The following is a 16,127-nucleotide window of genomic DNA, read 5'->3' as shown; positions in this document are numbered from 1 at the left end:
TAATTTCAGCTTTTCAGAATAGGGAGCACTTCACAGACACAAAGCTCCAAGAGAGCTTTCACTTGCTGTTTCAGCCTTCTAGAAAGTACAATTATACAGGAAGGAAGTTCCCCCATTGCAAAAAAGTTCAGATCAATTAAAACAATTTACTTTGTTGCTAATGATTCCAGACTATTGTAATTTATTGGTAAATAAGTGGCTTCAAAAGCATCTTCATTCAGTGAGTACACAGAGGAAATGTTAATGGGTTTTTGGGTAAATTAGGTGTTGGTTTGGTCACAGAATCTCCCTGCAAACCTTTCTGTGTGGGTTTGCCACACAGCCTGAGGAATTCCAGCTTTTAGAGGAGTTTCTGGTGGGTTTTAGCATTCAGAGGAGCACAGGTAATGGGGGGTGGCTGGCCTGGCACAGCCAGAGTGGACAAGCAGTGTTAACAAGGTGAGGTTTGTCCCTTTCTGTGTGTAACACACCACTGGGTCTGTGCTGATGCTCAGCAGAGGTGAGACCATAAACACCAATTACTGGGCAGTTTTTATACTGGCCACAAATGTATTTTGCAGAACCTTTTGAATGTTCCCTCAAAATGGACCTTTTTTTAGCAGAACTTAACAGTGTTAAAAAACAGGACTCGGTGCTGTTTTTGTCAGGATCTCACTTATCCTGTGGACAAGTTTGCTGCAGCTTCAATTTGCCTGCTTGGAAAATTGGCTGTCACATGCCAGGGACAGCCAGATCTGTCAAGCTCCACACAGTTTTCCTTTATTAGCTCTATTGGGTTTATTGCTTTTCGTATGCTCTGAGGGATGATGGTTGTTTAGTGACAAGAACCTGAAAAATCATTCAAGTTGACAATGCTTTTTAGATTTCATTTTTTCCTTGTGTCTCTATCTATAAAACAGAATGACTTGAGGACATGCTGAACATTGTGGGGAGTTTGCTCTGTTGCTGGGAACATGCCTTTAAGCTCTGGGCTGTTGTTACCATCCCCACATCAGCCAAACTGCAGTTTGGGCATTTCACCTGTCCTGCTGCAGCTTCTGGTGTGGCAGGGAAGGGCTTTGGATTTCAGCAAACAGGCTCTAATCTCCTTAGGCATGATGGCTGCTCCAGTCATTTCCAGATTCTGTGAGCAAGTTAGGATGAAAGACTTCTGTGATGTTTTCCAGGTTCTTGCAGTACTGAGCCAGCTGAAACATTTCTGACATAACACCAAATCATCAGAAAACCTGGAGAAGAGAGCATTCCAAACAGTGGTGGTGGAGGATCTCCTCTGGCAGGGTGTTTCTGCCTAAAGAGGGGGATGCTGCACTCCTCAGAGAGTGCTCTCCCAGCACAGCATCAAAAGGAGGCTCTGCAGGGAATCCCTGTGTTCACCCAGGCTGGTTTTGTTGCCTGTCATCTCATTACACATTCCTTTACAGGTTTTTAGTGCTCCCTGGTGTGGCAGGCAGACAGCACAGAGCATGTGAGGTACCTGTTCCTCAGGGGGCCCAGCAGGACGTGGTGTCCCTTGTGCTGTCACATCACAGCATCTCAGTGCCCTGGGCTGGGCAGTGCTGCTCCAGTGCCAGGGTTTGGGAACAGCAGCATCAGCTGTGGCATGGGTAATGAGAGCAGGATCCCCTGGGCTGTTCCCTGCTCCATCTCTGGCTCTGAGCACATGGTGGAGGAAGGTGATTTATTATTCTATTCTATTCTATTCTATTCTATTCTATTCTATTCTATTCTATTCTATATTTCTTAGAGTTACCCCACCACCCTATCTCAGGAAGAAAGGATTCAAACCCTCATCTCCAACTCCCAAAGCTGGCGTTTTTAACTAAACTACTTCCTGACCCTTCCACTTAATATAATATAATATAATATAATATAATATAATATAATATAATATAATATAATATAATATAATATAATATAATATAATATAATATAATATAATATAATATAATAAATATAATATAATATAATATAATATAATATAATATAATATAATATAATATAATATAATATAATATAATATAATATAATATAATATAATTAATATAATATAATATAATATAACATAATATAATAATAATATAATATAATATAATATAATATAATATAATATAATATAATATAATATAATATAATATAATATAATATAAGTTTCTTACTATATAATATTAATTACTTATATTGTATACTTTTCTTATTATATTGTATAAATTTCTTATTATATTATACCATAAAAATTTCTTATTTTATTATATTATATTATAGAATACTATACTAAAACTATACTAAGAAAAAGACAGGATACAGACAGAAGGCTTAACAAGAATGGCAGTGCTGAAAGCACTTCACTGGGGCAGTGGGCACTGCTGGTGCTGGCAGACACAGTGAGAGTGTCCAGCCCTGCACAGAGCACCTGCACCTTCTGGGAGTGAGGAGGAATAACGTGGGGAATCCTGGTGCCCTGAATTCCTGCTGTTGCTGACGTTTCCTCACTCCCTGCAGCTGTGGCAGGTGACGGAAATGCCTCTGATGGCAACAGAAATGTTCCTGATGAAGGGCAGAATGCAGCTGCAGCTGCTGTGTCTGTGCCAAGATGAAAATCTTCATCGCTGAGTGGTTTGCAAAGGCACAACTGCAGTCACCTCAGATCATGCTGCTGCTGAGTGAGCACCAGCTCTCCGTTCCAGCAGTATCAGAGAGCAGCAATCTGTGGCTGGATGAGGGAAGTCACTCATCCTCAGCAACAAACAGGAGGCACCTGGGCAGGGTCTCTGACTCCAGCAGGCTTTGCTGGGGGAATAAAAGGCTGAAAACCTCTGTGGGATATGTACAAAGGCTAAAGTGTGGGTGGGCATGTAAGACTCTCAATATTCTGCTCAAAAAACCCTGCCAGCAGTCACGTGTGGCACACTTAACGACAGACCCTCAGATCAATTCTCGTGCTGTCTGATGAAGTTCAGATCTGAGAGGTCCAAGCTGAAGAACAAAACCTGGTCTGTCCTTTGTTTGAAGGACAGCAAGAAAACCATTCTTCTTCCACGTTCTGTGCAGACAGAAAAAAAAGGAGAAAGCAGTAAATTAGAAAATGCACAGAGCACTCTTGAGCCTGGATAGTGCAGAGTATTGCTGTTTCTGGGGTTTCAAGGACTCTTGTCATAAGCTGTTCATTGCTCAGTGTTACCTCTCTCTCTCAGATGCTTCTTGAGATGCATTGATGCCTAAGCTCAGAAACCCCTTTGATCTGTGCTTACTTTGCTGAGCATTTACCAACTTAAAAGTGCCCATGTTAAACTTTAATATTCCCATGTCTGGCACTGGATGTTCTAACTACTGCTGCTTTTTTGGGATGTCTCAGAAGATACCAGTGTGTGTAGCTGGGTCAAGTAGCTGATGGGTGAAATAAGCAGTGACTGCCTTTGTGTAATAGTCTGCATCTGTTACTGAAATTCTGAAGTTTTCCTGCCTTTTTGTATTTTGTAAGGCATGCAGTGTCATAAGTGTTGTGTGTCACTGTCATATTTTCTGAAAAATCCCTTTGCCAGGATTTCTTCTCCTGGGAATTTGAGAAGCCTCAGAGAAAAATGTAAATAATAATTATCTGATTTGCTTCTCCTGTGTTTGGCTGCTTTGGAATGTGGTCTGGAGATTGTTTACCAACAGGTGCATGTTTCATTGGTTTCTTGTGAACTGTTTTGACTTAATGACCAATCACCATCAGCTGTGTCAGACTCTGAGGAGTCAGTCACGAGTTTTCCTTATCATTCTTGTTAAGCCTTCTGATGTATCCTTTCTTTTTCTTAGTATAGTTTTAGTATAGTATTCTTTTAATATAATATAATATCATAATATCATCATTTTAGTATAGTATTATTTTAATATAATATCATATTCTTATAATATAATATAATATAATATAATATAATATAATATAATATAATATAATATAATATAATATAATATAATATAATATAATATAATATAATATAATATAATAAATATAATAATAAATCAGCCTTCTGAGAACACGGAGTCAGATTCTTCATCTCTCATCCTGGGGACCTCACAAACATCACAGTTGTGTGTTCTTTTCTCTTGCTGATGTGAATGTACAACACAGGCAGCAGCCCTTAGTGTGTAAAATATGTTTCATAGTCATATTTGGCAAGTAGATTAAAAAAAAAAAAAGGAGAGGGAATTTCTGCATTTAACAGCAACTGCATTGCTATTTGTTGTATTCTTCAGAAGGCATTGCCAAAACTTTACTCTTTTTCTTGGGGCATACTGTGAAATAAAAAGGTGAGGGAGACTCTCAGGAGAGATGCAGCCATGGAGTTACCAAAGAAATCGATAACTCTTGTGTGCCACATCTCCAAATGCTCACCTGATAAATTTGTGCTCACTACTTAAAAATCTAATTGGATGAAGTGTTGGCATCTGTCAGCAGCTCAGCCTGAGCCCAAGGGCTAAACAAAGCTCACCTTTGTCTGTTTAAATGACACAGCTTTGGAGGTTATCAGGGCACTGTCGTGTGCCAGGCTGCTCCTGTGCAGTGAATCTGAGACTGATAGATTGGGTGAAGGGAATCTTGCTTTGCTGTAGCAACTCCTGCTCCTCCCTGATAACATCTCCCTTAGCAGCCAGGTCCTTGCTCTGTTTGTGACAGAGAGACCTGATCTGGGGCAGAAAGGAGCCAGGAAGGAATGAGTGCCCCTTCCCTTGAGTTCACAGCTGTGCTGGCACTGACCAGAGCTGTTTGTGCACCCTGGGAGTGTTCCTGTGCTTGCTCTGACATGGTGAAACACAAACAAAATCCATTTGTCAGATCTCCCCAGGAGAAACCTGAATGTCTACAGGGACAGACAGGAGTCAGAGTCCTTGGAAAGGTCTGATAAGGAGATAATTCCACTCTTATCAGCAGGTCAGAGAAGCCCCTCTGAGCCACACAGCAGCACTGTTGGGGTCACATTTCCTTTTAACATTCCAAGGCATCCACATGGGAGTCTCCAGATGTATGTGGAGGATGCCCAGAGAGCTGGGCTGGCTCCCAGCCTGCAGCAGGAGTGCTGGGATGCCAATCCCTGTTCGTTAATCCCGCTGGATGCTGAGTGAAGAAGAAAGAAGGTTGTCTAATAATCTTTCTCTTGCAGTTCAGAAGAAATTCAAGTCTGATACTGCTGGTTTTGCTTTAGGATTTGATGTCTCCTGTTTAAAGTGCCGGCTGCTGTGGATCCCTTCAGGATACCATGGCCAGTGAGTCACAGCCAGCAGCTGCAGGGACAGTGGAGGGAGCCATGTCCTTGATGTGGCACTTTGGGGTGTCCCTGGGACCTGCCCATCTCTTCTCTGGGCACAGCCCCATGTTGCTGAGCTTTTATGCATCTTTTCTTTGGACCCTCCACTTTGTGAGCTCTCACATGCAATGCAAAGTAAAGCTGGACTCCAAAAGGAGGAGAACTTTGGATTCCCTGGCACTGGGGTTACTCATGGCTGGAAGGGTTATCCAGGCACAACAAAACCTTCAGTGGATAACCTGAGTGCTGTGAAGCAGTGTCAGAAGGGTTTTGCCATAGGAACAAACGTGTTGCAAGACTATCAAAGGCAACATTATGAAAGTGTTTTGAAGGTTATTGATGTTATTCCTCTGGGAATTGTATTACCAGTCACTGATATCAAAAGTAACAAATTTATAGAAGCTATGAATGATAGAGGCCTCAGAGCAAGAGCAAAGAATAAAAATAAAAAGGACTTGTTGGCTTACCATGTACTGTATAGGCTGCATGGAACATTAAATAGCATTTATCTGCTGTTCCTTCAGGCAGGGATCAGGCTCACAGGTGCCCCCATGTCCCTGCTCTGTGTCTGTGCAGGTGCAGGGACAGGTCTCAGGGCTGCTGAGCACTGGGAGCACAGCTCCAGCCCCTGGGGTGCTGCTGGAGCTGCCATCACCTTCCAGCACTGTAAGAGCCAAAATGAGAGATGCAGGACTCCAAGGGCTCTCCAAAATGCAGTTTATTGTATCCAAGATGTTACAGCAGCCCAGGGTCGTGGGTGACAGAGCTGAACCTACAGCTCTCAGCTCCAGCTGCAGGCAGGCCTGGAGACCCTTTGGTTTTGGTTACAATGCATTATATACTTTTCTTTGCTGAGCATCTTAATACAGTAGAACCAATCTATACCTTAACTTCTATCTATAGCCTATCATAACTACTATAATTACCATATTCATGTTGCTATTCTCCAATCACTACAAGTTAGTACATTACAGTTTAAGCTAGAAGTTGGTTTTCAGTTTTCTTGCAGTGGAAAACTCTGAGACCTTTTTTCTACTTGCCACATTGGCAGGCTTGTTTGCCTGTGCTATCTTTCTGCTTGGTAAAAACATCTTCTTGTTTGGGGTGGGTTTATCCTTTGCTCTAAGTCATAAAAGCCCCTTCTAACTAACACAGCCTTTGCCTCCTTGGTTAGCCAGTAAGACTGGCTCAGCAATTCTTCTCTTCTATATCAAAACTTGCTTCCATCTCTATTCCTTCATCAGACTCTACATTTAAAAATCTTTCTGCTAATCATACATATCTGTGAGATTTTTCTTGTCAAACTTCCACCATTCCCAGCACAGCACTGCACAGAGCTCCATTCCTGGTGGGATGTGTGGGGCTGGGGGCCTCTGGCACCCTGGCAAATGCTGCTCTGCTGCCTTGAGCAGTTGGGCCAACTCTTGGACACATCCTTAGTCCATTGTGCTGCTGCAGTGCACTCAGGGGCAATCCTCTTCGAAATTATTTAAAATCATTTTTGTATGCACAAAAGTAGCTTGGAGCTTGCTGAAGCTTTAGGAGCAGTGCTGAGGGACAGCATGTCTCTGTAGGGAAAGCTTATCACGAGCTCTCAGTACATTCTCCTGGGCTTTTCTTGTTTGGTATTTGGAAATGTCAGCTTTCTATTACTTGGTCCACCTACAACAATACCAATTAAAAAAGTGAGATGTGGTGCATCTGCAGGTGCCCGTAGAACTGCTCTTAATTCACAGAAATGCATTAATATTTAACAGATAATAGTGTTATTGAGGCACTCTGGGCCATCAGCTTGAGAGAAAAACTTGCACCCTCTTCATTCCAACTAGAATTGGAAGCATTCTGTTGATAGAAACTTTGAAAGCACTTGGTGAATGTCAGTGGAGCTTTGAAATTAAAATTTCTTCTTATTTCAGATCAACTATTATTGTATCTCTGGCTTGGGTGAGCTGGGAAAGGGCAGAAGGCACTTGGGGCATGATTTATAATGCTGGCATTTCTGGCCAGTGATGGGGTGCTCTGAGCTGAGCTCTGCCTGAGCTCGTTTGAAATGCAATGACAGAATTCCCATGTAAAGGTTGCAATAAAAACAGAAAGAGGGAGAAGAGATTCTGTACTTCAGAAAGAAAAAAAAAAAAATAAAGAGTCCTCACAAATGTCAGCTGAGGGATCTTTGGCTCACACTTCTGGGGAAAAATAGTCCAAATGCAGTAGCAAATCTTTTCCAGAGCAGCAGCCTGCAAAGAGAGCAGCACTGTTACAGCATTTGCAGTACCTCAATATTTACATCTGTGTCTGTGATTTGTTGGGATTTTGCCTGTGTGCGCATGGGCAGCATGATTCCAAACATGATTTCAAAGTATTCCTGCATCTGCAGGGCAGAAATCTGCTCCACATCTGCAGTTTTGGTGCCTGGGAGGTTCCTTACTGGTGCTTTATTGGCAATCAAGCCTTTTCTTTGTGTTACTCTAAAAAAGCCATGTTTTGCTGTTAAATTGAGTAATCCTGATGTATAAATTGGGCTGTATCAGTTGGGAAATTTTTTGAGATGTTTTGAAAATGAAAAGCACAATTCAGGTGTAGGACACTGAAATATCTTACAGCTTTGATGTTCTTCTCTGCACCACTTTCCTTGCAGGAGAAATTCCACTATTCTGGAAATGGTTGCAGTATACAGGTTTAACATAGGAAAACACAGAGGCACTGTGCAAAGTGGTGGAGAGCTGGAGTAGCAGAATATATTCAGTGTGGCAAGAGATGTGTGTGCTATAGTAAGCCTCATTTGTCAGGAAGAGTATCTCAGAGGAGTTCAAACCCAAAGAAACCTTTGCTTTGCCCTCAGCACTATTGTTTGAAAATCCTCAAGGCTTTTGCAGAATGAATTGTAAAACTGCAGAGAGCAAGTGACAGGGAGGAGGAGGAGGAGGAGGAGGAGGAGATGCCTTGGTGATTTCCACAGCAGATCTGTCTCCCTGTAGAGGCACTGGGTGCTGCATGCAGCAGCTGGGCTAAAGGCAGTGGTGCTGCTGTTTTACACTTTTCCTGAGTGGGGGTGTTAAGAAGGAATACTCTGAGTAAGCTGAAGTAGGGCAGGTTGCTTTCTCTCAGTTTTCTCTGCGTGCTTTAATGATGGTTGTGTTTTTACACAGCATAGCTGTAGAAGGTTATTAACTGAGTCAGCTGCCTCTGACCGACAGCTCAAAGCTGTGAAAGTCTCAGGCTGGTCTTTGCAGAATCCAGAGAGACAGAAAAAACCATGGGTTTGGAAAAAAGCCTTGCTCTGGAGCCCACCATGGTTCTTGGAGCCAGGCTGTGCTGAGGGATGCTCTGCTGATGCCCTGTGTGCTGGGCAGTACCAACACCACAAGTGCTTGAGTGTCTTCAGACCTTCCTGTCACTGTGATATTCTATGAAAAATCCCTTCACCAGGATTTCTTCTCCTGGCAAGATGAGAAGCCTCAGCTTCTCCATGTTTTGCCCCTCTGGAATGTGATTTGGAGAATTGTTTACCCAGCATGTGAATTGTTTTAACTTAATGACCAATCCCAGTCCAGCTGTGTCGGGACTCTGGTCAGTCACGAGTTTTTATTATCATTCCTTTCTAGCCTTCTGATGTCTCCTTTCTCTTTCTTTAGTATAGTTTTAGTATATCATTATAATATAACATAACATAAAACATAACATAAAATATGATGTAATATAATATAATATAATCAGCCTTTTGAAAATTTAGAGTCAATTCTCATCTCTCACCTCGTCCTGGGGACCCTCACAACCCACAACACCTTTCCAAGAAATCACTTTCACGATTTCTTGGGAATCATGGTCTCTGGGCAATAAGCAAGGACAGGAGATTTCCCTGCTGCATCTCCATCCCTGGGACCTCTGTGTCAGCAGCAAAGCTCCCTGCATGTTCCCAGATAAACAAATGCAGTCCCAGCTCATGGCAGAATTATCTTGTCCCTGTCAGCTGCCTGTGTAAGTTAAAGCTTCCAGCTGGGAGAGGTGACACAGATGAAAAGAAATTTCCATTGTCCAGAAGAATAATACCTGTGTGAGAAAGAGAAGTGCCTTTTGTTTTATTTTGCTGCATGTTTCTGGTTGTGTAGCGTCATCTTCTTGTTACACCTTTTACTAGACTAGACGTATTGCTCTGAAAGATAAAAACATCTCAGAAATCAATTTCTTTTGGAACTTTGGAGGCCAGGAATTACTGCATGTTATTTCTCTGTGTCTTTCAAAGTGTACATTAAGTAAACATGATCCTCAGGAGTATTTAGAGGCAGCTCTTTCTATATAAAATATCTTCAGATGTATCACATTTGAGGATGTATTAGTGAGTGTTTGGTGTTTGTTCTATATTAAGACTCTCTCACTTTTCTGCTCATGCTATTTAAATGCTGCCTGCTCTGTGTGCTGTGCCCTTACCAAGGTATTGAAGAGGAACTGGGGAACAGGTTATAAAGTATACAGCCAGATGAAATCTTGATTCTCTTTAAAACAATTGCAGGAAATCTCGTAATCTCAAAATAATTTTGTGCTTTCCAAGCCTTTCAATACTCGCAGTACGTGGAGCTGTATTGTCCTGTAGCCAGTCTCTTGTCTCAAAATTCTTGAACTTAAACAAACAGAAAAACTCAAAATAATTTGGGCTGAAAAACTGGGAAAATGACTCTGTGTCAGAGTTGTGGACTGGCTGACACGGAGTCATTTTCCCAGTTTTTTGAGACAAGCATTGTATCTATAGAGTATAAATCTTGAGACCCCAGCCATGGCTGGGATGTGGGGATGGTGGGGATGGCTCAAAGCTCCTGTACCCAGGTGAGGACAGTGACAAGTGGCACGAGATCCTCAGTGTGTGTCAGGATTTAACTCCATTTAAACCCACACACGCACCAATGTCTCCCTGGCTGGCTGACTCCAAGCATCTTCTCTTCCTATGGAAGGGCCAGAAGGTCCAGCAGCTCTTTTGTCAGCTGGAGCCATAGGGGACAAGGTTAATTCAAGGTTCTGTGCCAGCTAAAAGGGATTTTCCAGCAGAAGGAGTCCTGCTCTGCAGCACAACAACTGCTTTTGTGTCTGGCTCGGGGGTCCCACTCTCTTCCCTGTGCTCCAGTGCTTCAGCTCAGGTGCCAGGGCTGTGCAATGTCTCTGGTAATTGTCTCGTTCTCCCTAATTAAACATGCTCAGCTCTAGATAAATTAAGGCAGTAGGTTGTGTGCTCAAAGGCAGTGGATTATTTTTTGTTTTCACAGTTAGTGTGGAAGATTAATATATTCTAAGGCATCAGCCACCAGGTTGCCTTCCATAGCATGACCTCAATTAGAAATTAGTTCAAGGATAAAGAAATTGCTGGGATTCAAACCAATAATCTGCCCAAAGCTAGCATTTGGTCCCTGAAAAAATTCCATTAGTTCAGTATGTGTGTTACATATTTGTGCCTTTTTCTTCAGCTATCTCAGACTCTGCTCTCAAACCTTTGAAAATCCAGAGAAAACCATCCAGAAAGACATTGCTATAAATAGCAGAAGATTCTGTCATCCATGTGTCTAGGAATAGTTTCATTCACTGGTTTGATTTTTAGATAACATACAGATGATACACAGGCACTCCCAGTACCTGTCCCTGAGTTACCTGTGGGTACTGAAGCATCATGTAATGGTAGCCCCTCAAAACCACAGAAACCTCTTTATATTGGCTTTTTTGGGACCTCTTTATATTAGCTTTTTTTGGAGGCGATAATCTGTCAAATATTCATCCAAATATTAATAGTCACCCCACAGCAATGGATGTGAAATTATCTTCCCAGAAAACTAAGATTTCCTTTTCAGCCTTTTGGATTGTTTGAGCAACACAAAGTAAACCTCATGAATGAATAGCTGCCAAAAAAAGAAAAAAACTGTTATAATTTTGGGGGTGAACAAGGAGGGAGTGGAGCACAGGAGCTGCCTGTCCATCCCACTGTCACACTCCTCTCCTCCCACCCTTCTGCTTTGTGGTGTAGCCATCAGAGCTGGAACAGGCTGCGTTCACCACATGTGGGGCTTCACAGCTTTGACACAACACAACTGACACAAATGTCCAGTGCCAGTCAGGGCAAGTGGCTGCATTTGGGGGTAATTCCTTGGCTGAGATTAAATTCACTGATCTCTTCACACCTGAGGATGATTTACTTCCTTTCATCCTTCCAGCAGGGAGTACAAATGCAAAACTTTCAGCTCAGAGGTATTTTTCCAAAGAAAATTATCTTCAGCTGTGGTCATCGGTGATTTGGGAGCCCCTGCCAGTGAGATTTTGCCTTGAGCTGATTGCCTTGGCTGAGCAACTGAAGAGCAGCTGGAAGCTGGCCAGAAATGGCTTTTGATTTTTGCTTTTAAAAGAAAAATAGAAGAGAACCGAACCAGCATGCTTTGGTAAGGCAGAAGGTTTTTGTGATTATTCTCCCTGAGAAGGGAGACTTCCCCTTGGAGGGGACTCTGGGAAGTGAAGAAGAAGAAGAAGAAGAAGAAGAGAAGAAGAAGAAGAAGAAGAAGAAGAAGAAGAAGAAGAAGAAGCAAAAGGTGGTTGCTGAAATGAGAGTTTCCCCGATGGTGGAACTCTGCAGGAACTGACCATTCCTTCACCCCAGCATTGGTCAGCCCTGTGCTGGCTGCCCTCAGCCCCCACCTGCTGGAACTGTTCCAGTTTGGTGTTTCTGCTCCTGTGAAAAATCCCCACGTGGAGCAGGCTGGTGGAACAAAGCATCCCTGTTTCAGTCAGATGATTTCCATGCTGTGTGGTGGCAGCAGAGGAGGCTGCCAGGCTGCTCCAGCCACTGGGATGGAGGGCTGCAGCACCATTACGTGCCATTATCCCTTTCTGGATAATGTGTATACACTTTCACTATCACAAAGTTTTTCTCCTTCATTTTTCATGGGAACTGGCATTAGATTAATGGTTAAGCCATGGCAGAAATGTAACGCCATGCCAGTCTGATTTATTGACCACTTAGTGCTGATGAAGCTTCAAACAAGAGTCAGACAGATGTTGCAGTTGCATTTTTCTTCATCAAAACCAACGACTTGTTGTGTTTAACCACTTGTTGCACCATCTCCTGCTTACCCCCAGCAGCAGTGGAGGCAGCTCCTGTGCCACACTGAGGAGGCAGGAGAAGCCAAGGAGCCTTGTCCAGGTCAGGGACAGATGGCAGCACCTTCAGCTTGGGTTTGGGGGAAGCAGAGCAACTCTGCTGAGGCTGCAGGCGCTGGGATGATGGGCAGATTTCCAGCAGGAATATTTCCAGAGCCATCTGCAGCCCAGTGCAGGGCTCCCCTCATTCCCCCCTGCCACCCCAGTGAAGGGTTTCTGCCCTGGCGTGCCCACTCTCCTGATGCCTCTCCTGTGTGGAAGTTACATTTGTATTTTTTCTTTCAGTCTTTCACATCTCTCTTGCTCTCCTGGTAGGTCATCACAAATAGTGATTTGTTGCTAATTATGAGTTTTCCAAAACATATGTATGCTGTTCATTTGTGTCAAAACATTTCAGTTCACCAAGTAGATTGGCATTCATGAGATTTGTCATTCTGACGTCAGCTTTTAGATGCAGGCATAAGGAACAAACCTGTTTGGTTTGTGGTTATTTTATATATAAAAAGTATAAATTCCAGTGCCAGTCCATTGCTGAGGTCCACTTGCCTGTGCTGCACTGAAGCCAGGAGACCTGCTTGGTGACAAACCAGCACTGTCAGGGTGGGAAAAATACAGCTTACCTGAGGGAAGTGCAGAACTGCCACATCACCCACTGCTGTGTCCTTCCTCCCTTCTCTGAAACTTCCTTGGGAGCAAGAGGTGTATTTACATGAAATCTCTGAAGCATATTACTTTTTATTACTTCATCATCTAGATCCCTAATGATGTTAAATTAGCTGATAGAGACTATTTGGGTGTATGGGTAATCATTTTTACTATCTGAACCTCTTCTGAGTTATGCATGAGAACTGTGATGTTTCAGACATCCCCATTGTAGGATGAGAGGTTGTGATGGTTTTTCTGTGTCCTCTGGCTGTCTCTGTCTGGGGCAGATGTGCCTGTGAAAAAGAAGGTTTTGAATACTTCAAAATTGGACACAAAAGGTCCAGTTTTTTGTCTCAGAAGATGTCTTGGTTTGAAAAGACAGGTGTCTGCTGAGGAAGGCAGGAGCCTCTCTTGAAGTGGAAAATTTAAATCTCTTTCTGAATTATTTTAATTTTGACATTAAGGGGCACTCAGGCAAAGATATGGGAGTAGGAATAACAGGGGTTTTTATTAGGAAAAATAAAAATTAAAAATAAAATAAAAATGCAGTAATACAAAATAACACTGACAGAGTCAGAATAGACCTGACACCCTGTGTGTCAGAGTGGTGGCACAGTCCCATCCCATGGTGGCTCAGCCCTCCTGCAGTGCCAGCTGTGGTTCTGCTGGAGCTGGGATCCTGGAAGAGGGTGGAATTTTCCTCTGAAGGTCCAGAGCTGCTGGACCTGGTCTTCCTCTGGGGATCCAGTGCAAAAGGCTGTCTCTGTTATTCCAAACCTCAGATTGGATCCAGGTAGGAATGTTTGGCTCCTCCCCTGGGCGCAGCATCTCCCCATGGGATGATGGAATTTGATCAGCCATGCAGGGACACTCACTGGCCATGGACAGAAGAGATCTCCTGGATGGAGGATTGGTTGTGGAAGGGATAAATAAAAACTGCCCCACCTGGTTCTGACAGATGGCAATAGAACACACACCCCTGGCCACATCTTGCATTTACAGCCTAAGGCAGAAGAATCCTGGGAATAGAAGAGCCAACAGTTTTCTTTGCTTTGGCACTTCCCAAAATCACTCTGAAATAAATTCTTAGCCGTTCCTTACAAGGTTTCTTTGCCTCTTCCCTGTGCAGTACAACTCTTTTAGCACTGGCTGCAAGAATTTGATAATGCTCTCTCACAGAATCTTCACTGAGAATCCCCTGGTTGCAGTTCTATCCATAGAGGGAGAAAATGCAAGTTCCTGCTTGCGTATTTTCCTAACCTAAGGAAATTTCTCCTAAGCTCTTTTGAGCTTGTACTCCAGACAGAGGGATGTATCTGGTCACTGAGGGGATGCTCTGTGGGGCTGCTCTGCTTTTCATCTTGCTGCACACCAGTGCCCTCCCCACTGCCAGCACCTTCTTGTCCAGCCTGGAGGAGCTGGGAGCCATGACCAGCCCCCCAGTCCTGGGGATGTGCAGGATGCTCCCTGTGTGTGCAGGGTGCGTGAGAGGGGTCATGGCCACCCCACACACACCCTGCCCCTGCCCGGGGTTGCTCTGGTGCAGCTCCAGTGTGCTGGGTTCAGTGCTTTGCCCGCCAGAAGTTCCCTCCTCAGCTCTCCTTGGTGAAGGTGTCCCTGTCCTGCTCCTGCTCTCCCCTGGTTTCATAAGCAAGTGCTCCCATCAGCACAACCTGTGCAAGTGGATGATGGGTTGTGTTCCCACTCCCCCTCGGAACAGGGCTCTAACAGCATTAATGAAACATTAGAGTTTTAATTACACCATTATCCTATTTATTTTTATAAATAATTCCAAAGCAGTCATTAAAGTTTGCGAACTTAGGAGTAAATGACTTAGGGGAAAGAAATCATCTCCTCAATCTTGTTATTATCTATTGAACAATCTCCCTGGGACACTGTTGGGGAACTGGCAGAGTTGCTGTTGCTGCTGCTGTTAAGATGATTCATTTACTCACAGGGTGGGGACAGAGCTCAGCTCCTGCTCCAGGTGTGGTGGGACAGCACCGCAGTGTGCCAGGGCAGGGTCTGACCCTGCAGCCCACGGGGAGAGGGGAGGGGGGTCAGCTGTGGGGTCAGCTGTGGGCCACCTGCAGGATCAGCTGTGGGATCAGCTGTGGGATCAGCTGTGGGGTCAGCTGTGGGATCCACCTGCAGGATCAGCTGTGGGATCTGCTGTGGGATCCACCTGCAGGATCAGCTGTGGGCTCAGCTGTGGGATCTGCTGTGGGATCAGCTGTGGGGTCAGCTGAGGGATCACCCTTCAGGAGCCAGCACCTCTGTCCTCCTGCAGCTGTCCTGCCATGGGTTTTTCCAGTCCCAACCCTCTGCAGTTTGCAAACATCTCCAAAAGACAAGGAATTATGGGCTTGTCTGTAAAGAGGCCATGTTTGGGGTGCTCTGTGATGCTGTTTGTGAGCCTCCTCCTCTTCCCTCCTCTTTTCTGTCACTGTATGGAGAGTGTGGCTGTTCCTGACGTTCTCAGGTGGCTTTCTGTATAATCAAATAAGACTGATGTGGACCAGAACTGGTGGAAGCATTGTCTCAAACAAACAAAAGGTCCTTTAAACCAAAGCATATTCCCTGGTGTTCATTGTCAGTGATGTTCATAGGAATACTCCAGGTATTTGGTGTTGCAAAGGTTGGAAAAGAGGTTCATGCTGAACATACCAGTGGAGCAGGAGAGTTGCAAGCAGAGGGCCCTCAGGATGGGGGAAGCCATGTGCAAACGGTGACCCACTCCTCTTTTAAAGAACAGCTCTTATCTCGGGGAAATCCTGTACAATCTGGGCTCTGCTCATGATGCTTGCTGTCCCAGATTTAATTAGGAAGTTAAATGCAGAGAAGGCTGACCCCAGCAACATAACCCTTGCTGTGCTGTCCCTGCAGAACCCAGACATTGTGTTGGTGCACTACCTGAACGTGCCGGCCATCGAGGACTGCGGCAAACCCTGCGGGCCCATCCTGTGCTCCATCAACACCGACAAGAAGGAATGGGCAAAGTGGACAAAAGAGGAGCTCATCGGGCAGCTCAAACCCATGTGTGAGTATCTGGAGCTGGTTTTGCTC

At 44.1% G+C, this 16,127-nt stretch overlaps 1 protein-coding gene across 4 annotated transcripts in view; it reads left to right on the top strand.

Moving 5' to 3' along the window:
• Positions 1-16,127, top strand: part of CAMTA1 (calmodulin binding transcription activator 1) — a 248,199-nt gene that overhangs the window by 175,789 nt on the left and 56,283 nt on the right. For all 4 annotated transcript variants that reach the window (XM_030963985.1, XM_030963987.1, XM_030963986.1 and 1 more), the window contains one exon: positions 15,948-16,101. In XM_030963985.1, the coding sequence (XP_030819845.1) occupies positions 15,948-16,101 (154 nt within the window). The remainder of the gene's footprint in view (positions 1-15,947; positions 16,102-16,127) is intronic.

This window comes from Camarhynchus parvulus, chromosome 21, assembly GCF_901933205.1.
Source record: "Camarhynchus parvulus chromosome 21, STF_HiC, whole genome shotgun sequence".
NCBI classification, from domain to species: Eukaryota; Metazoa; Chordata; class Aves; order Passeriformes; family Thraupidae; genus Camarhynchus; species Camarhynchus parvulus.
Note: the sequence above shows the minus strand (reverse complement) of the source record. Positions and strands in the feature narration are given on the sequence as shown.